The sequence below is a fragment of the Nilaparvata lugens genome, chromosome 3 (genome assembly GCF_014356525.2).
Source record: "Nilaparvata lugens isolate BPH chromosome 3, ASM1435652v1, whole genome shotgun sequence".
NCBI lineage: Eukaryota > Metazoa > Arthropoda > Insecta > Hemiptera > Delphacidae > Nilaparvata > Nilaparvata lugens.
Genome location: NC_052506.1, coordinates 32585813 through 32608444, shown reverse-complemented (window position 1 = coordinate 32608444; position 22632 = coordinate 32585813). Strand labels below are relative to the sequence as shown.

Below are 22632 nucleotides of genomic sequence, written 5' to 3'. Positions count from 1 at the left end.
GCACTCTAATAAAATATCATCTTGGAAAAGCTATAATTTCGAAAAAATAAATAAATTTCGGCACATAGCTTCCACAGACCTTGGAATAGGTAAAGGATCGAATCAGAGTAGAAATACAAGCCTCACCAATTGCAGTATGCTAAAATATGTTTGAAAAATTGGCCACATCAGTGTATTTCCAATTATATAATATTAAAAAATTGATAATAAAAACTTTTTTCTAAACTGAATTGAAAAAAAAGGTTTTGGTTGTAAAAAAATGTTGTAAAAGGTTGTGAAAAGTTCTCTCTTTAGAAATAGCATCGTTTGTCAAGAGCTGAAAGCAAAGTAGTTTAATAACAACGTGATTGAGATACTGAAAGAATATGTAGAAAATATGCCAACATGCCATGTGAAAAATTGAATAACAAATCTTCAGAAACAAAATTGGTTCGAATACAAAATGGTGTAATATTGAGATTGAAAACAGATTCTCGGTGCTCTCTTCAAACAAGTCATCACCTCTGATTCCACACAGAGTACAAGTGGAGACTTGGGTTCACCGATTCTCTACTCAAACTGAACCCACTAGAACTCATTATTTCAAGCGCCGCAAGAGGGCTACCTCCATAAAGAAACGGAGAGTTACAATTTTAGCGGATAGCCATGGGAAACTGCTAAGTAATTATATGAACAACCTGGGGGAGGAGTTTGAAGTTTTGGTTTGTTCTAAACCAGGTGCAAAGTTGAAGCACGTTATCCAGGATGGTCTTGGCTTAGTCAAGGATTTCACAGAAAATGATTGTGCTATCATATTGGCGGGGACAAATGACCTACATCGTGACGAACCCTTCCAGTTGACTTTGGACCAAGGAATGAGATGTCTTACTGAGGTTGATTTGAAGACCAATGTCCTGGTGTGCGGTGTGCCCTATAGACATGATTATCCTGCTCTTAATGATAATATTTGCTACCCCAACTCCTACTTATCAAGAGCGGTGAAAGGCTATTCAGGGAGTCTCAGCATCCACTACAAGGATATCAACAAGTTCCTGGGTGGATCTCATTTTACAAGGCACGGTCTTCACTTTGGCCGGCGAGGGAAACGAATTCTGGGCAACCACCTGGCAGGATATGAGAGAGACTTTGTTGGAGATGGTGATTCATCCTTAAGTACTGGAGTGACAGTGAAGGAAGCTAATTCCTGCGTGATCAGTTTTCCTATCATACAACCCCATCCTGATGTGCATCTTCCATCACCCAAGAGGACGCCGGTTCACATTTCAAGTGGTGACCTACCTGTGCAGAATGAAGTTCCAGTTGATTCTATGATCATGGTCAGTCTTATTGTCGCTCTCAATTCTCCAATTTCTGATCATTTAAACTATTAGCTCTTGACAAAGATCATTTATCTGCTGAAAATGTACGAGTCAGGGATGAATTTCAAAACTATGCTATTGACAGGGTGACTGATTCTGGTGTGGTTGTGGGAAGCTAAACATTTGAATCATCGGGTGAGAAGGGGTTCAATAATGATTTTAGCAAAGACAAACTTGATTGCTTTTTCTGGAATATTCAGGGTATGTGCAATAAATTTTATTATCCAGTTTTAATTTGCAAAAAATACAATATCAGCGTATTTACAATTGCTGAGCATTGGATAAAAGATACAGAGTTGGAATTCACTTATCTGCCAGGCTTTAAAACTGCCTCGGTTTTTTTTTTTTGCAGAGCTAATCTAGGGGTGTTGCAGCCATTTTTGTAGCTGATCATTTGGAATTCAAGGAACTTGAACATATCATAGTCATGTCAATTGAAATGGTGTATGAAATTTCAGCAGTAGAACTTATTAGGGACAAAATTATAATATTGTCGGTCTATAGACCATATAATAGAAATATTAATTATTTTAAAAACTTTTTATCTTGTCTTTATAATGTGTTGAGTTCAGTGTTTAAGAATGGATATAGTCTAGTCATATGTGGTGAGTTTAATGTGAATTTTATTGGTAACGATTGTTTTAAAAAAGATTTATTGAATTTATTTGAATGTTTCGGATTAGATATGACAGTAAAGGGTATTACTAGACCTGGTCTGGATGGCATTTCTGATGGCACTTGTATTGATAATATTTTGACTGATGTCCACATTAGTGTATAATTCTGAGATAATTCATAATTATGATTTTCTGATCATGACGCAGTACTTTTAATATTTAATTTTATCAACAAGTATGATAGAAGTGCCAATAGGACTAAGTGTTAATAGTGTTAATAGGACTAAGATTAGGTTAGTCAGTAATGATAACGTAAGAGTTTTTCATGGTTATTTGAATTCCATTAACTGGATTGACGTTTACTGAATAATAGATATTAAGGATAGATATAGAAAGTTTTTTGAATTATTCATGAGGGCTTTAAATGGTGCGTTTCAATTAAAAAATTTGCGTTCCCACAAAGTCAAGCCAAATAACGAGTGGTATGATGACAATCTTAAAAAATTAAATGTTAAATGTGATGGGCTGTATCATTTATATAAAACTTACAGAACACCAGAAATTCTCACCACTTATAAAGAGGTTAGAAAATCGTATAGGATAGAAACTAAAAAGACAAGAATTGAATATCATAATAAAATCATAAGTAGCTCCATCAATAAGAATAAAACAATGTGGAGAATTGTTAATGGTCTCACCGGCAGTGCTAATAATGCGGCCAGATCCCAGACTGCTGTTGATGTCACTTCTGATGAATTTAATAACTTTTTTGTGGATTCTGTTTCTCTGATAAGCAGGGATATACCTGTTAGTATTAATGATTCAACTTTCTATTTTAGCAAATTGCAACAACCTAGTGTAAATTTTCCATTTAAGCCTGTAACCGTAGAGAAAGTATTTGACACTATTTTAAAATTGAGTAATAGTAAGTGGATATTTATGGTTTAAATGCTTCAATTTTAAAAATAGCAGCTGTTAATATATGTGAAGTGTTAGCATACTTGTTCAATGAATGTATTGCTGCTACTGGCACTTATCCAGAGGAGCTAAAAAATGTTAAAGTTTTACCTCTTCATAAGAAGGGATCAAGAAAAGAGAAAGGTAATTTCAGACCGATTGCTATTGTTCCTGCATTTTCAAAGGTATTTGAGACTCTAAAAGTATGAACTAATGTCAATCTATTTTGAGTCCAACAACATTTTCTCTGAAAAACAATTTGGTCCGGTCTGGCAGAAGCACTAATGATCCCATACTTAATGTGGTTAGTGGTGTAATTAGCAACTTAGAGAGTGGTGATTCTGTTGGTCTAAGGTCATATGTTTTTTCCAAAGCCTTTGATACTGTACAGTACAAGACTTTAGGTGATAAGCTAAATTCTTATGGTTTTACTCGAAGTGCAGTTCAACTTGTATTGTCTTATTCAAGTAGCAGGAATCAATTTGTTTACAAAGATGGCGTCCTGTCCAATGGAAGACTAGTTGATTACGGCGTGCCTCAAGGCTCTATCTTAGGACCCATTCTATTTAATATTTATATAAATGATTTGACAATAAATATGGATAGCAATAGTAAAGATGGGTACCTATTTGCAGATGATTTTGGCTTAAAATGAATTGCCCCTCCAAGCATGATCTTGAAAATGAGAGGAATCAAAGTTATTTAGTTTTAAAAGACTGGTGTGCAGCAAATAATCTTTCAATGATGGTAAAACCGCTGACATTAACTTTGCATTCAGAAAGGTTAAGGGTGAGACTCCATTGAATTTTTTAGGTGTTTTTATTGACCCTTGTCTGTCTTGGGATGCACACATTGATTATTTGTCAGGTAGGATGGCCAAAGGATTATGTTACGGAGACTTTGTGTAACTGTGAATATTTACTATGCTCACATCCAGAGTCTCCTTTCTTACGGAATAATGCTTTGGGCAAACAGTGTAAATGCCAAATCAATTTTTGTCCTTCAAAAGAAGGCAATAAGAATAATATGCAAGCTACCATATAATGCAAATTGTAGACCTTATTTCATTCACCTAGGTATCTTGACGTTGCCGTCGTTATATGTCTTAAAATATTATGTTATGTACAAGGCAATTTGAATAAGTATGACTCCAATAGCTTCCATAATTTAAATACAAGAAATAGACACAAACTTAGAATTCCGTTGTACAGTCATACTAAATCACAAAGAAACTGGCACTTCAAATCTATCAAATTATATAACTCCACACCTGACCACTTGAAAGTACTCACATGCACTTAATTTAAAAAAGTATTGAAAGCAGTGTTAATGTATTAACAATTTGATGAATGTTTGTACACCATACATGACTATTTTAGAATAGATTGAAATCGTTTTATGTGATTCATGTTATTTTATTGTACTAATACTGACTGATCTTAGTGTTTTTGTGTTTGTTTTGACTTACTTAGTGTTAGAAAAATTGACGAAGTCCATGTATTCATGTGAATATTTTATGACCAATAAGATTCTATTCTATTGTTCCTACAAACATAATTATGAAAATGCCTAGATTCTGGCAAAAACGACCAGATGTTGTTCTCCTTTTTTGGTTAAGAGGCGTTGGGCTCGTTGGCAGCAACTCTCCATGCCTCTCTGTCATCCGCCATCCTTTTGAGATCACTGTAGTTGGTACATCTCAGATCCTTCTTCAGTTTTTCTATGTACTCCAGTCTTGGCCTCTCTCGCGCATTCATTCCCTCCATTATTCCTTTTGTTAGTTTCTCATGTCGAAGAATATGACCAACTACTTATGCTCTTCTCCGTTCTATTTCTTTCAGTAGACAACCTCTCTCTCCAACTCTGAAACAGCTCTTCATTCGTTATCTTCTCTCCCAAACAGATGTGATCTAGTATTAAATTAAGAAACAAATGGTCATACACATGTTTCATTGGTTAAAAATATTTCCTCCCTCAACTGGCAATATTCTTTTTATGATTATTGTAAAACTACTGTATTTTGATGTCTTATTGTATTTCAAGCTATTTCTGTAATTCTCTGTTACAGACCTCTAAGAAGAGAGTTCGATCCTTATGAAGACAACTGATTGGTGACTTATTTGTGATACTTGTGAATAACTGTTCATCTAAGCTAAGGTAATTTTTCTGTAAACTCCTTGATAAATGTTTACATAAAACTCTGTCAATTTTCTTATTCATAATTTGCTATTCAATTTTAGACACTTACTGTACTGCAATACAGTGTGCGAAATAATCACCTATATTAAATGACTAGTTGTGGGAGGTAAAATTTTAACCCTCCACTATATAACTTTTTATTTTCCAACGAAAACAAATGTTTTGTAACTTAGCTATTTAAATAGTAAAAATATTTTTAAAAATCAAACACCTTTTTAATCCCCTGTGGTTCAAAAAGTGGTTTGGATCCCACACATTGCGCATCTATGGAAGTGGCCGGTGACCATTGATATGGTGGTATCAGCGAATTCAAGTCATGGTGTTTCAATGTCTTATTTAGCACTAATTTGCAAATTATATTCTCTAAATCATCCTCTCAATAGGGAATTTCAAATTTCTAGATTAAATCATTATAATAAGATAATAGATGAAAATAATGTTTTTGAAATTAAATTGAATACCAATAAATTATGAATCACTTCACATGCTGAATGGATGAGCTATACAATTTATCCACAACCTAATCCTTGTGATAAACCGTGAAGCAGTTCTTTTGCTTATGTAGGCACAAGAAAACATGCCATTTAGTGCATTTTGAGTGTGTCTTTGCACTACATCCTGGTAGTTTGCAGAGTTGACGGTTTTCGGAAAATTCAGGCCATTGTGGAATCTGGTCAAGCCTGACGTCCTTTGGTAGAGCTGGAGCAGTTGGACCTTTCTTCAATTGAATTTGCTCTTCCACTTCACTATTACGTGGTCTCCCTCGAGATGTAGTAATAGGCAGTCCAGACTTGCATAATCCAACAGCAACCTCCTTTCAAAATTCTGCAAGACAAATGGTACATTTCACTGAGAGCACCTCCTGTACAGCAACCACGAATTCATTAGGGTCAAATCCAGAAGATGTTGGAATAGTCTGAAGTACCACTTCTTGCTTTGCATTTTGTTCCTATATCTCCCAATCAAACTATCTAGAAGATCCACTCCCCCCCCCATGTGGCGGTTGTATACTTTGACAATTACTTGACGTTCTATGTCAACTGATACATGATTCTTCCTATCGAATCTTCTCACCTTTGATACAGGTCCCTTACCAACAAATGAAGAGGCTAATGAAACTGTTTTATTGTCCTTCCAGCCAATAGCAGTTATCTCCACTTCTTCATAAATGGTTGAACATTCTTCGGAAAAACCTCTAGCTTTTTCATAGAGCATTGTCATTAGACTGTAGGCCGACCACCCGTGGAAATTTGTTAGGTCGAAAAGTGCCCAAACTGTGGACCAAGTTCTGCCAGGAGAGGAAGAGTGGTGTAGTAATTGCCAAAATACAGCTTGTAATGACTGTTTCCTGTCATATTTCTCACAAGTCTCATTACAATTTTGGCAGAAGCTTCCAAGACTGTTCACCCAATTGTGCACGGAGCAGAGGATCATTTTCCAAACCACTATATCTCTGCTTTATACGCAAAGCCACTGACACCAGCAAGTATAAACAGTTTGTTACCCCATTTGTGTGGTTTTCCAGACATGTACATTTTCAAAAATGTCTTGCTTTCGTTTTACACATCTGTTCATCAATAGACAGCGATTCCTCAAGTGGTAGCTCTGAAAACTTCCCATTCAAGTGGTCCTATATTGGCCTGATCTTATGGAGCCGATCATGGTCTACAACATTGGTGGGTTATAACGAAACATTTTGTTAAGCTTCATTACTGACTTGAAAATGCCATTCAGCGCTGGGTAGTTGGCGACTTGTGAAGATAGTGTTATCTCCGCAACCTTGACCGTCGGCTGCTACTACTCTCAAACGCTTCAGCAGCGTTCCCCCACTACTCCCGGCGGCCAGCATCCCTCCGGTTCCTTCAAAGCAGCGCTTTTCATTCAGAAAAGAGTGTATGTGAATGGATTCTAATAAAACAAATAGGTAAAGTGAAACTTTTATTTTACTAGTATAAACAAGAAAATCGGAGTACATATTATGTATGTTTCAAGTTATTTTAGATAAAATTATCTTGAGCAAAATAGAAAAGTTAGGTTGACTTAGGATACCAATCATTCTTCGAACTATTTCCTACAATTTTCAGCACAAGAATAACACATTTTCTTTTGATGTTCCAAGCAAACTGCTTTGTCACAAAAGAGGCAGTATGTTGTTGTAGGCCTTCTCTTTGTGTATGGACATTGGCTGCAGTATTTTCTTGGACCCTTTTCTTGAGGCATTTCATTCGGAGGAGCATCTTGAATTCCAAGGACGGATTGGATGGAAGTAAATCAATGATCTATTGATTGTCGTCATCTGTAGCCACTGTTCCTGCCAGTCTTCAGTAAGCTGTTGGTGGAGAGTCAACATGAACTGTAGCTGTTGGTTGGGAACTTTGCCATCTTTGTTATTCTTGAGGTAGTTGAAACTGTAAATGGCGAATGAGTTGACAGCTGCTTTATTCATCATGTTATAAAACAAACACATAGTTCACCTCTTCGTTTCTCTGTTGTGATTCATTGAGTGGCACATTTGATCAAAACTGTCAACCGCTCCTTTGGAAAAGTTATAAGTCATAACTATTTCTGGTTTCGTAGTGTTCTCATTCACAGATTTCTCTCCCATGTAATGTTGAAATCAATGTAACAAGTTTCTTCTTTGTAGGCATGTAGGAGACAACAGAGACTTCATTGTGGAACAAAAACATTGATGAATTTGGCTCCCGATCTTGAAACTTTATGTCCACAAACTCTTTGGGAAAATTTGTTTTTTTTATTGTTCCCACGACACCCACTTCTTTGAGTAATCTCTCCACTAATGGTACTGAAGAGAACCAGTTGTCCATAGTGATATTTCTATTGATTCCTCTTATTGGAGCAACCAATTTCTTCACAAAAAATCTGCTGAAGGTTAATTTTTGGGTGTAGTGCCTTTGCCTGGATATGGCATTGCTTTGATCATATAGTTTGATCCATTGTCACACATCATCAAGACCTTAATACCATACTTACCGGGTTTAGAAGGAATATACATTCAAAATTTGCATTTTCCTCTAAATCCAACAAGCTGGTCGTCAATAGTCACATAATATGCTCCTGGCTTGTAATACTTTTCTCGGTTTCTCATCAAGTACTCCCAGATTTCTGATATTGGAGCAAGTCTACTTTCTGCTAAACGAGGTGGCCATGTGTCCTTATCATCAAAACGTATACAATTTATGAGAAACCTGAACCTAGCCTCTGACATGCTTGCTTTTTAGCGATCACCGCAATATGAAGGGTTGAATAGTATTTCTGTTGTAATGTGGTTGTCTTTGAGGGCTGCAGAAAGCACTTGAATACCTAATTGAGCTTTTAGCTCAATAATACTAGTGTCAGAAAGGTTTGCCTTGAAGTTTGTGCTATACAAAATTCTTTGGCGAGTGATTTCACTGCTAGTATGAACTAGGATTGTGCTCATAATGTCGTCAGAAAAGAAAAGTTGAAAGCACGAATAAGGTTGCAATTTGTTAGAAGCTTCTGGTGTAGGACCAGGTATGATGTGTACAATGTTCTTTTGTGGTATTTTGCCTCTTTGAACTAAACTGTCACAATCCCAAGTGTATTCATTCTTTCCTTTATTCCATAACACTTTTACGGTATTTCCTGGAAAATCTATAATATCTGATGTTCTGTCTGATGGAAACATTACATCAGGCCTAACTTGAGATATACGTGATGCACCTACTTTTCGTGATGCTCTCCTCTTTTTTGATGTATGTTTTGTTTGGTCCTGCACAACTTGAATTTCCTCTTGAATTTTCCTGATACTTCTCTGCAGCTTATCCGCTATATCTTCTTCTAATTCTGGCTCATAGTCAGGATCAGCATCGATGTAATCTGCTTTCCTCTTCACTGGTATCCAACTCATCTTCTTCAAATGGCGTGTCTCCGACTTCGACATCATCACAACTTTCTTCAATTAGTTTTAAAATCTCTTCATCATTCAGCTTTTCAGATTCCATTGCATCTGCAAAGAATACAAATAGTAATAATAACTAGTATAAATCATAGATATGAGCTATATACGAGTATAAACTATACAGTACTTACAATGTTGAAAAGCTTAGCATAATAAATATTTGCTGCATGACAATACAGATTTGATCAAACAAACTGTCAAAGAAGAGACAAATATGGCAGTAAATCTATTGTTGGTTATGTGTGTGAATATTCCAATAATAAAAACTATCAAGAGTGTTAATAAGTAAAAAATACGCATGCAAAACACAACTTTTTTGTGGATATGCAAAAAAATATGTACAATCAAATGAGGTTATGTGTGGACATGCGTAGATATTACTCACCAAGTTTTAGGAAAGGAGCTGTGGAAAATCGAAATGATGCACTATCCATCCATACTCAACGGCTGCCTGTGGCCTGGCCAACTGACTTGAGGAGGCATAACTGGCAGCGCACCCCCTTCCCTCCATTGTAGTAGGCGGTGTTTGGCTTGATGACATCTCATGAGTAATTTTTACGCATACCCATCATTCTAGGGTTAATATTGAAAAGTCTGCGGAATGCACGACGTGCTAACTGTTTTGAACTACCGTTTTGATAGAATGCTTTGACTGCATACGCACGATGCTGTGGGGTCCGGCGCTCCATTGTCACTATACTTCGTGTAAATCAGTCTTGGAGGAATTTGCGGCGCTGAGAAATTGAGGGAGATCTACCAATTGCAGTGATGGATTGAGTCATAGGTGGAAGCGTAGTTGTCAATTTGTCGGATAGAGTCAGTCGAGACTGTGATTGTAGAAAGGAAACTTCCCAAGTTTAACATGAGCGCTTGAATACTCCCTGGAAATTAGGGAACGCTGGCCGATACGCAACGGCAACATAGCCGTTGTATCCCTGCCACTGTATGCCTTCTCTGCTGCGCATGTCCATTCCAAGTTGGAAGTTAATTTAAACGAAGTATAAATGCTATTTCGTTCCAAACGTAACTGACGCTATCCCTTCCACCTCCATCCAACGCAGCTTGGTTCGCGCGCTTTTTTAAATCGCTCGTTAATATGCCTCACCTGTTAATTGTTCAGTTCATGTTGGATAGGATGAATGCCTTATTTGGGTCCATTTGTAAGCTACATCTATGAGTCTCATCACATATTTTTTGAATAAGTTCTTCTGTGAAAAAAGTTTTGAAAAATTGTAGTGGTGTTTCAAGTTTTATGTCATCCATTAACCTTTGACGTTTTGAATGCTTGCAAATAATACTTTTTGATTTGATTCAACTTGATGTTGATGGTGGCTGATCAGTGACTGATTAGCGCTGACTGTAGTGACTGATTATTGCTGGCTGGTTGTGGTTCTCTTGTAGGCCTAGTATAGGTAATTTGGGGTTGAAACTAAGCACAGAAGATGTAGATGGAAAATTTCGGGGAGTTGTTGTGGATAATAAATTGCTCTTCCTCTTCTTACCTACTCTTGTACCAGAAGATGTTGATGCTTTATGATTTGCTCAGCATCAAGATTTACATCACAAATTGAAATTTAATTTATGGGAGCTTGTTCAGGAAAGTGAGCTAAATGTCCTTCAATTAATCGTAGATCATTTACAGAGTGATCCCTATCTCTAACTGTTGTATCAATCTCATCATCAGAAAGTTCTAGTTCCAATTCATCAACACTAGTGCACGGTATAGCCATAATGAGTTCTAATTCTGACAGTAACTGTTCATCATTCAAACCGTTTTCTTGTTTGCTTCACTAGAAATATTGATATATTGAAAAAAATAATTGGAAACTGTGAAAATAGTCATATAAAATTAGAATTAATTTTACAATATAGGAAAATATTATCTAATAAATATGATATTTTATATTAAATTTAAATATTAAATTTAATTTTATATTAAATATTAAATTTATGTAATAAATTTAATATTTATTATATATAAAATATAATAAATAATTTTTTAAATGATGTATGAATTCAGGGCTACTTTCTTGTATTTATAAAATAAAACTATAGTACTAGATTCATGATTCAAGATTCATTTATTGTCAGAACACTTTAACAAAAATGCAAGACAAAGTCAACAATTCAATAAAAAATTCTAAAATATAACAATAAATAGTCATCACAGTCACATCGTAATATATACAAAAGAAGACAAAGATAAGCAAATTCTATATAATATAATAAACATTTTTAAAACAGTTATATCACAGTTAAGAAAACACACAGACATCACCACAAATCCTCATAACCATATGGACAGCAGTCAATTAGAATCTTTTTAACTGAAAACTTGAAACTATTAATATCACATTCTTTAATATTAGCAGGCAGTTTATTAAATAACCTCTTTCCAAATTCAACAAAACTTTTCAAAGTTAAATGGTAATTGCACTGTGATAATCTAAGTGCTTCTGCATGTCTTGTAAAATGATTGTGAATATTACTATTTATGGGTAAGATGGAAAGATTTTTTCTGGTATACATCAGACATTCAAACACATACAAAGCATAAACAGTCATAATATTAAGTTTTTTAAACAGAGGTCGACAATGTGCTCTACTATCTACTTTACAAAATGATCCTGATGGCCCTTTTTTGTACAACAAAAAGTTTCTTCATATTGGTATCTCTCCCCCATGCCAAAATACCATACAACAGGTGTGACTGAATGTAAGCATAATATACAGCTACCAACACATCAATGCTAACAATATTTCTTAATCTACATAACATAAAAATGCCTCTAGATATTTTCTTACTCAATAAAAAAATATGATTTTCCCATTTCTTATTACTCTGCAATGTGATGCCAAGAAATTTGACATAACTAATATCTGTCTTACAACCAAAGTCAAAATCTAACAACTGAATCTTATCTTTATTGAGGCAAAGAAAGTTAGCAGCTGTCCAGTCCTCAATAGTTGCATTAATCTGCCCCAATACATTCAAATTGGTAAAAATCTTTTCACACTTAATCTGGACTGCCAGATCATCAGCAAACATAAAAGCCTTAATATCTTCATTACTTATAGCAGCTGGCAAGTCATTAGTATAAATAATGAAGAGTATAGGTCCAAGTGTGGAACCCTGGGGTACACCTGTCTGAACCTTCAAAAAATGAGAAAGAGAACTCTTATAAAAAGAAGCCTGAAATCTATCACTTAAATAGGAAATCATAAGCTTAATAGACACATCATCAAACCCATAAAACTGGAGTTTTTTTTTTATCAAAATCTCATGAGATATGATGTCAAAAGCCTTTGACATGTCATAAAAACTACTAGAAACTTTGTTCTTACCATCCAGCCAGTTAATACAGTTTTTCATGAATTCAGATATAGCACCATGAGTACCTCTTTTAGATCTATATCCAAATTGACTATTTGTGAACAGTGAATTACTTTCAAAATAGCTTATGATTTGCTTATAGAGTACCATCTCAAATATCTTTGAAATTATAGGAATAATGGAAACATGTCTATAATTGTTGTAATCCAGAGATGAACCCTTTTTCAATAAAGGAATAACTTTAATTAATTTCAGACATTTAGGAAATTCACCATCCTTAATACAAATATTAAAAAGGTAACACAACACTTCACATACAAATGGTGCAGCCAATTTCATAAAACATGAATTTAAATAGTAAACATCAAGACAAGCACTATTACTGAGAGATAAAATAGAATTATACACCTGCTCAACAGTAATACATGAAAAAGATAAAGAATTTAATACAGGGTTATCTTGTTTTTGAATGTCAAGATAATAAGAAATATAATTTACAGAGGTAGGTACTCTTTGAACAATATTACCAACACTTTCAATAAAGAAATCATTAAAACCACCTGCCGTCAGGCAATCATTTTGTTTACTGTCTTACATCGTTCTTGTTCAGATTCTCTTTTACAATAGACCACAATTCTTTGGGTTTATTTTTAGCTTTCAGCACACGATTACAATTGTAATTGAATTTGGCTTCCCTCACAGTCTTCTTGAATATGTTTCTTAATAAATTATACTTATCCTTGTAATGAACCAAACCTGATTGTCTGAATAACTCATACATAAGCAAACAGTCATCCTTTAATTGTCTAATATCATCATTATACCATTTACAGGTAGGAGCAGCTTTTTTCTTGCACATGACATTCTTAACAGGAAAGCATAGCTCAACACCAGTTAAAAATTTTCTATTGAAAAAGCATAAATTTATACTCCAAAGAATCAATAGAATAGATCTCAATCAAATTAATCATTCTAATCAGCGATTCGAATAAAGGAATATTTGAATACGTCAATGGCCTAATAATTTTCCTAGAACTCTGAAACTTGTAATTAGAATCATAAGTTACTTTAGAATCCAGATCCAACATAGTATGGAAAATGATCCGAGACTACCATCGGTTCAACTTTTACAGAAATAATTCTATCCCGATGAATAGATGAAGCTATATTATCTATGCATGAACCTAATTCATGTCCAACATAGGCAGGTCTCGTTACTTCATTGACTATCAAATTAAGATTAAAGCTATGTAATAAATTATTCAATATCACAGTATGACTAGATTGAGACAATATGTTTACATTGAAGTCACCACAGAGGATGACTGAAGCATTGGATTTATTCCTGCAATTGAGCAAGTCCAGCATTCTACAAAGAATATCAATAAGTTTTCAAAATTACTCTCCTCTGGAACTCTGTAAACTTCAATGCAGATAATATTTAGATCATTGATTAAGACTGCAGAAATCTCACACACCCGCTGAACAGACAGATCTATGAGGTAGGAGATCTCAGCACCAACAAGACCATTCTTTATAAAAATTGCCGTTCCACCTCTTCGCCCAGGTCTGCAATAAGCACTAGTGCAGTCGTATCCCATCACTGAGAGTTCATGCACTGCCAGCCAATGTTCACAGATACAAAATATATCAACATTATACTCTTGTTCAAAAGACAATAAAGTTCATCTAATTTGTTAATAACGCCTTGAGTATTCCAATGACTTACAACCAAGTTTGATTTTTTACTCTCATTTAAATTTACTTCACAGTTACTATTTGACTGACTAAGAGAATCATCAACTAAGTATTGACTATTCTTTGGGTGGTCTTCTACTCTTTAAAATTAATAAAATAATAAAACAAGAATACAAATTGTAACTACTAGTTTTGGTGATCACACAATTGTCAGGTTATAAAAATACATTTCCAATAAATGTTTACTAATAGTTTTGTTATTTTAAATAACATCTTCAAGTAAATTATTTTAGCAGCTGCCCCTATCTATCAACCAATTTATTTGAGATTTTAGTTTTAAATTTTTTTCGAAAATTGGGTTATGATTATCCATATGGGTGATGCTTTCTATGTTAAAACTCTATCAGATAATTACAACTGTAAATACATTTTATCTAATTCATGATAATTGACAAAATTGATTGACTTGAAACTTTTAAAGCGATTGAGGAAACTCTTTGAATCGAGTGTTAGATTCTCCAACACTCCTTGAGTGTTTAGAGTGTTACATTCTCCAAATCACTTTTTGTTTAGAGCGATTGAGGAGAATTTAAATCATTCCTTAGAGACTTAATAAGTTTCCGTTTTCTCTGGTAAATTGACAGCTTGGTACACTGTCATTTCAATAGTTTGTAGTGATTTGCAGACTACGTTGATAGAGGTAAAACATCATACCATATCACTACAGGACAAAGAAAGGTGAAATCACGCATTTTGACAGTTGTGTCTAGTATTTTGAAAAAGAAGTCAACTTTATACCGTGTCTCCAGATCAAGGTTCATACTTTCATCTTCAGCTTCATAATCAAATTGTCTTCTTACTTCTCTCTTTCTTGATCAGGCGGTGTTTCTAATTTTCGGTGGCTCAATGTCTAGCTTAGAAGCTAGTTCTTTAGCATCAGTTAAATAGCCCTGGAATTTTGAATCAATCCTGAGAAACTTGAAATACGTTTCCATTTTCTCTGGTAAACTGACAGCTTGGGACACTGCCATTTCAATAGTTTGTAGTGATTTGCTGACTACGTTGATAGAGGTAAAACATCATACCATATCACTACAGAGCAAAGAAAGGTGAAATCGCGGATTTCATTTGCCAAACAGCTTGCCTCATGAGCAACCATTTTATCGGTCTCATCATTGTCACTGATTTCTACAAGTGCATCGTAAATTTCTTTTATTTGATATCTTAGAGTGTGATTGCGTCTATCCTGCTTTCCCATCTCGTTGTGGACAAAGGTTTTAATGTAAGGCTGGAAACATGTTTTTTAGAATAGCTCAACGAAGAGAGTAGATGCTGAGAAAAAATTGTAAATTTTTGCCACTAGAGAAAAAAAGGAGACTGCGAATTGAAAAGCATTGGCTGCACAGTGGCGCGCTTCCATAAGGGCCTAGTGGGCCGGGGCCCCGGGCCCACCCAAATCAAACAGTAACGTACACTTTAAAATGCTTTAGGTTATTTGATCAATAGTTCAATATAATATACTAATAAAATACAATATAAATTAACTTTGAACTGTCAAATGCCTCAGCGAGCCTCTTCCAGTCACTGTCGGGGTATCTCAAGGATCCTAAAACTATTATTAATAAGTTAAGAATAACCCAAAACCATTATATAAGATAAATACTGTTCAGAAATGTAAGAGAGAGCTCTTTTCCTTTGTATGTAAATTTGAAAATAATGCCAATCCAAAAGTTATTCGTTTTTAGAATTGTTTTATTTGAAAAGCGGAAACTGTGGCACGGAAAATCTTCATTACAATATGAGAAGGGAAATTTTTAGGCACTCTTTTATGTACTTAGGACCTCATATTTACAATAAATTGCTAATTGAATTGAGAAGGTGTGATTCCTGTATTATCTTTTGTGAGAGAGCAAAGAGCTGGTTATTTACAGTGAACGACGTATGGATGGTTAGAAATGTTATCAACAGCACCATTCACATAAAAATATTATTATTCAATTAAATCATTATTCTACTAAGGCATGTACGGTATTATATTAATTACATTATCACACTTTAATGGATTTCATTTATCCCAGTTTTTGGTTTTCTGGGCTGTTTCAATTTATTTGTTTTTCTTTTTCTTTTTTCTATCTCATGCGCTACAGGCAGTAGTTTCAGTAATGTTTTAGCAATCTCAATTACTTAGACTCACAGCTTTTTATATTTTCTTTTTTTCATACTAGTTTATTTTTATTATTCAAGTTGATAATGTTTTTACCTTGTTAATTATACTTCGATTATCTAATCACACTACTGGATACGTGGTCAGTATAATTTCCAAGATTCTATTATTAATTTCTACCTTCTGTAATTTGTAATTTGAGGAGGAAATAAATTCATTTATTTATTCAACTGGTATAAACTCTCGTTGAAATACCATGCAAATCATCCGTAAGAGTTCAACAATGGCCACGAATCATTACATGGCACATTGAAGGGCCACACAATTCAGGTCCTTCTATCTCTCATAAGAACGTATTGGCAAGGCAATGCAAGCCGGCGGCGCTTGACTGGCTGGGAGCAATACATCGGTATACGGAGCAAGTTGGCCCGTTTGAGCTGGACGTTGATTTACAGTATTTCTCGCTCGGACTGCCGAGTGCTAGTATAGCTGTGTGTTGATCAGGATAAAATAATAATTTCTCTGGTCGTGGGTACAACACGACCAGAGGAGTTTATTTAATATATAGACATGATTACAAAATCATATAAGCTACAATATTATTTACAAAGTATTAATACAATTGGTTGATTATTTGCTGATCTAAGAAAATGTGGCCTCAAGTGTATTATATGAATATGTGTCAGAATGCCACATAGATTTGAATGAATTGATTGAAATTGTTTCTTTAATAGCTATTGGTAGTTTATTGAAAATTTTTGGTCCTGAATACGTGGTTGACCTCCAATACCGATATCATTGGAATCAAAAGAAAAGTGCCTACTGGTAGCAATAGTATTGCAACGTCCCTAGGTGTGGGCCAGAGATGCTACAAGCCAGGTATCAAGCTTGTAACGTGAGCAAGTTGGGTGATGTACTCAAGTGCACACTGGTTAGATGTTGAGCGCAGCTTTTACAGCATTCTTACAAGCCAGGCCTTGGAACATGTACTGAAGCCCATGTGATGCAGCATGCACAATTATCAGCCAGTTTTTCTGAAATTTGGCATGAATATTTATGCTATAAAGACTCAACTATAAAAAATAAAAAAAAATTTTTTCGTTGAAATTTTTCAAAATGGCGGCCATTTTAAATTTTTGATGGCGAATATCTCGAAAACCGTCCATTTTACAGAAAATTTACAAGAGACAAAAAAGTTAGAAAATTTTTCACGATTCCAATGATACCTAATTTATTAAGATTGGTCGAAGAATAACAGAGAAATTAATTTTTTTCGTACTGCATGCATGACCACTTTTCACCATTTAAAGATCAATATTAATTTTTTTTATAATTTCATGAAAACCGTTCTTATTACAGAAATATACAAGAATAACTTTCCTCCAAATTTTATTTTACATTGAAAAATATTAATTTCACTCAAATCGGTTCACTGATACTAATGCAGCAATTGCTCAAAATGCCGTCCTTCAACTTGATTACACAGTCTGCACCTTTCAATCATGGACCGTCGAACTGCTATAAAAGCATTTTCATCATCTTGAATGGCACCTGCTGCAGCAACCACTCTTGCCACAAGGTCTTCTTCGTTTTCTACTGGCGTGCTGTAAACAAGGTCTTTCATATGGCCCCAGAAAAAAAATCTAAAGGGTGAGGTCAGGTGAACGTGCGGGCCACGGTACTGGTCCACCCCGCCCAATCCACCGCTGACGATAGGTCATGTTCAGAAAGTCCGTAACAACATTTCCGAAATGAGCAGGGGCACCATCATGTTGAAACCAAATATTATATCTGTTTGCAAGAGGCACATCTTCCAAAAGTTCTGGTAGTATGTCTCTTAAAAAAGTAATGTACGTGGGAGAATTCAGACGATTAGGAAGAATGTATGGTCCAATCACGCGATTACCTAAGATACCCGTCCAAACATTCAGCGAAAATCTATGCTGATAACCACGCACTTTGACCTCATGAGGATTGTCTAAGGCCCAGACGTGACTGTTGCGAGAGTTGAAGATTCCTTCTCTTGTAAAGCTGGACTCATCAGTAAATAACACATTTTCTAGAAAATTTGGTTGGATAATGTCTTGCTGAAGAAACCAACGGGCACAGTTTACTCTTGGCTCATAGTCGCGTTCAACCAATGAGTGAACTTTTTGAAAGCGGAAGGGGTGAAGTCTTTCCTTGTTTAGTACACGCCACACAGAAGAAGCACTTGAATTGATTTGCTTTGCAACTGCTCTCGTACTCGTTCTAGGATTGAAATCGAATTTCTGCAATACTTCCTCTTCAAAAGCAACATTTCGAACTGCTCGAGGCCTACCAGCAATTACCCTGTTCCGTTCAAATGAACCAACTTCTCTCAGCCGATTGTGAGTTCTTGTGAACACCTTGTCGGAAGGGAGACGGCGGTTTGGAAATGCAGCTGCATACATTCTTCTTGCTTCGGTCGCATTGCCAAGAGCTGCTCCATACATGAAGTGAATATCGGTGTACTCCAGCGAACTAAATTCCATTACAATAATTAATATTTGTGTAGAAGCAATGTAAGAAAATATTGAAACTGGAAATTTAAGATAGAAATAAGACCTAGGAAACGTGAGACTAAGAAATAGGAAGCACTACATCTGGTTCTTTACTTTTAATGAAACAACAATACTTTTACAAGACAAACATTATCATCTGAAAACCATTGTAAAATCATCTGTTTGCCCATATGGAGCCATACCGAGTTTCAAAGCTTCATCTTAAATACATCTGGAATTGAAAAATTAATATTGATCTTTAAATGGTCTTTAATTTCTCTGTTATTCTTCGACCAATCTTAATATATTAGGTATGGCCGCCATTTTGAAAAATTTCAACGAAAAATTTTTTTTTATTTTTTATAGTTGAGTCTTTATAGCATAAATATTCATGCCAAATTTCAGATCAATACAACATTTCGTTCTTGAGATAAAAATTTTTAAGTGAAAAAAACAAAATGGCAGCTATAAGGATAACCGCTGAGTTTTGGACACTTCAAATATGACAATTGTAGTCTCCTAGCATCCAGGTACAATACCCTAAAATTCTCGACACTACTTCTGAAACACCCTGTATATAATTATATATTCTCAATACCAAATGAATGATTATAAATCTAATCAGTTACAAATATGGGCGGGAAGAATAGTAAACAGTACCCAAAATTGTTGATTGATTAAGCTGAAGGAACCAAGTAAAAGAAATGCAATTATGACAAAGTTGCAAACAATAAATTATAAATTACCAATAATAATCTACTAATGAGTAAAATGAAGTTACATACAAAATAAATGCAGGAATGAAATGCTTGAATGCTCTCGAAATATTGTTATTGAAATACTAAAAATATGCAATGGACAATTTCAGAACTTTACAAAAACATAATAATTAGAATCCTGTAAACAATGTAATTTTAATTCCTCACAATGTAATGAACTTTTAATTCAAATAAAATAATATTACAATAGTTGAAATCATGGATAATCCTAAATGAAATTAAGAAGATAAAGAGAAATTAGAAGAAAAAAATAAAAAATTCTTGCCAGAGAATAGTACCTGTCCTATTATCAGAGGAGAGCAATAGTAATGGCGCATAAATGCTTCTGCTGCTAACCCACCCTACTGGGGGTGCAGGTGGCGAAGCCCCCTGCCGAGCGCTAAGCGCGAGTATAATCAAGGAATATTCACAAAATGCATAATTTGCAATAAACAGAATATACAAGGAATGACAGATATGGAGTTCTTGATCATTACAGTACAGTAGCAAAAATCACTCATCACTAAAATATTCAGTACTAGTCAATTACTTGAATAAAAAAATACAAAAGTAAAATTGAGGAGTGAAAATAGAAAATCGTATAACCTAAGTGCCAAAATGGAAATTTCTCATCTGAGCTAAAAAACAATTTAAACACTAACAGATTATATTTTTTCACTAACAGGTATTTTTCTATTAAATTACTAATTTTACACTAAAATTAATTAAAATAAACTTATTTTTTGAAAAAAATAATAAGAAATCTATTTTCATCTTTTGACCCCAGAACACCTTCTCCATTATGAACAAACTGAATTTCTTTAATATTAATTTTACTATTTATACCAAATAAATTCTGAATATCAGAATCTCGAAATTCTATAACTAACTCTTACTGACTTATCTAACATATTTATTTTTTTTACAATACAACAGAATTAACCTTAAAAAATATTTTATGAAGCAAGTTTTGACAATAATACAATGTCATGTTCATTTTCGTTGAAAACAATATAAGTCCAACTTTTGTAATAAGGAAATGAACAGTGTCTATTCACACAAATCCTTATAAAATGGGTGATATTTCTCCTCCATAAACTCCAACATTGAAAGTAAGTCTTTTTTCTTTTCACCACTCACCCTATTCGTCATAGTCAACCTCGGTAGGCTGCTTAAACTTGCAACATGATCAAGAGTTTTGCCTTTTTTGAAAACTGTTTCAATTTTCCAGTCCTCTATTTCATTAAGTTTATTTCTTGTTAAAATTTTTGGAAGATTTTCATTACAATTGCGGATCCACTGAACTTTAGTAATATGAAATTTTAAATTTATGAAAGAATCAGAAACAGATGAAATATTGAAAAAATCTTGTTCACTCATTTGTATAACTTTAAACGGTTTAGCTATTCTTGTTGATCTTACTACTTCTTGAATTTCCTCTGGTATCATTGATTTACAGCGTCGTTTTCTTTTTTCTATAAGGCCAAAATCCCTGTCGCATGGCATATAACTGTGGCCAGATATAAGAAATTTTATATCGATTCTATCAAAACATCCTTTAGCAACTAAATAGATTGCTGCCATCAGCAACATTCTATTTTTATTTTGTCCGACGCAGTTATCACACCAAACTTCCACATTTTTCTTTGTTGAGAACTGTTCATGCTGCACAACTTTGAGGAAGCAAGAAGATACTTCGTTACCCCCACGACCTGAAATTCCCTCATGCCACATACACATATAACTGTTTCCAGTTTCACCAATATGGACACAGGTTGTAATTGGATAACTGCCGTTTATAAAACATGTCACTGTGAGTTAGGGTGGGACAAAATAACACCTGCTGCATGTCCATCGAAACACAACAAATATTACTCTGGGGCAATTGCGACTCATTCATGCTGTTATTCATCAACATGAGTGCCTTCTGAGCTTTTTTTTTTGATGTAAGGTAAGTTCAGTTCGAAGAGAAAAGTGCTCACGGGTAGTCTTGTTACATAAATTTATCCTCGCATTCAACTTGTCACAAACCCTACATGAATCAGTCTTTGGAGAGCCAAAAGCCAACTTGCGATAGTATTTTTTGAATACTTTTTGGTAATATCGATAAGATACTTTGTACTCTGGATGAAGATCTTTGAATGCACAATACATCCTATGGTAATTTAAATCAGGAGAAAGGTATTCCTTTGCACTTTTTTGTCTTCCATAGTGGCTTTCTTCTCTTGGAAAACTATCAATATGTTCTCGAATCAAGCTGCAGTCTTCCTCAGTAAATTTTCTTGTGTGCTTGTGCGAGTTAGGGTTCTTTCCTCTCTTGTCACTGTGCGCAACATCTCCTAATTTCTTCTTAGTGTTGAGTGTCTGCAATCTACTGTTTGTTAATCCAAATATGTCTTTGAAGGTCTTGGCACATACCTGTATGAGGCCAGTACCGGTAGGAACAGTATATCATTGTTGATTGTCGCTTACTCTCATAGGATCTTCATATTTTCCATGCCGCCTCCTAGAAACTGGAACTATTTCCACCCGATTCATAAGGTATGTCCCCTGCTGTTCTTCTGAAAGTCGATATAGTTCAATTAATAGCATCTCCTTGGCTTCTTTCGTTTATATTTACACTTGCAAGTAGCCTGTAACATAATAAAATTCAAATTTTCATTTGTAACCTACTTACTATTCAGAAGGATCTTATACTTTTTAGAAAGTTTTATAAAGAATGAAACAACAAACTAAAGATAAAGCCATGAAATAGGTGTAATTGTATCGTTATATTCTTCTAATACAGGACATAATAATATTTTTTCGATTTCAGACCCAGCTACCCTCTCTGTAGAGTGAAATTCACCCCCACTTTGAGTTGTGCCAGTATTCATGCTCGAAGCCATGGTAGGTTTAGACTTGTGCCAGAAAATTAAAAACTGAAATGACCAGGAATCACATCGTTTATTGCAATATACGAAGGGAAATCAAAAGAAAAAGAAATTGAGTAAAAGTCAATAAAAAATATAATTCAATGAATGTTACAAAAATTCATTCTTTCATGGAAATGGAAATTCACTTCAAAGCAAAACTGACACTTTTG

The 22632-nt window shown here is 34.6% G+C and overlaps 1 protein-coding gene across 3 annotated transcripts in view; it reads left to right on the top strand.

Moving 5' to 3' along the window:
* LOC111044988 (solute carrier family 35 member E2A) overlaps window positions 1–22632 on the top strand; it is a 116847-nt gene that overhangs the window by 34899 nt on the left and 59316 nt on the right. Inside the window, exons 8-9 of one of the 3 annotated variants that reach the window (XR_005570742.1) lie at window positions 5001–5089; window positions 13239–13418. Coding sequence is in view for 1 of the 3 variants with exons in the window: in XM_039423553.1 (XP_039279487.1) it covers window positions 5001–5030 (30 nt within the window). In the remaining 2 variants the exon portion in view is untranslated. Of the gene's footprint in view, window positions 1–5000; window positions 5340–13238; window positions 13419–22632 lie in introns of those variants that run through there. The other 2 variants (XR_005570741.1, XM_039423553.1) reach the window with 2 other exon arrangements.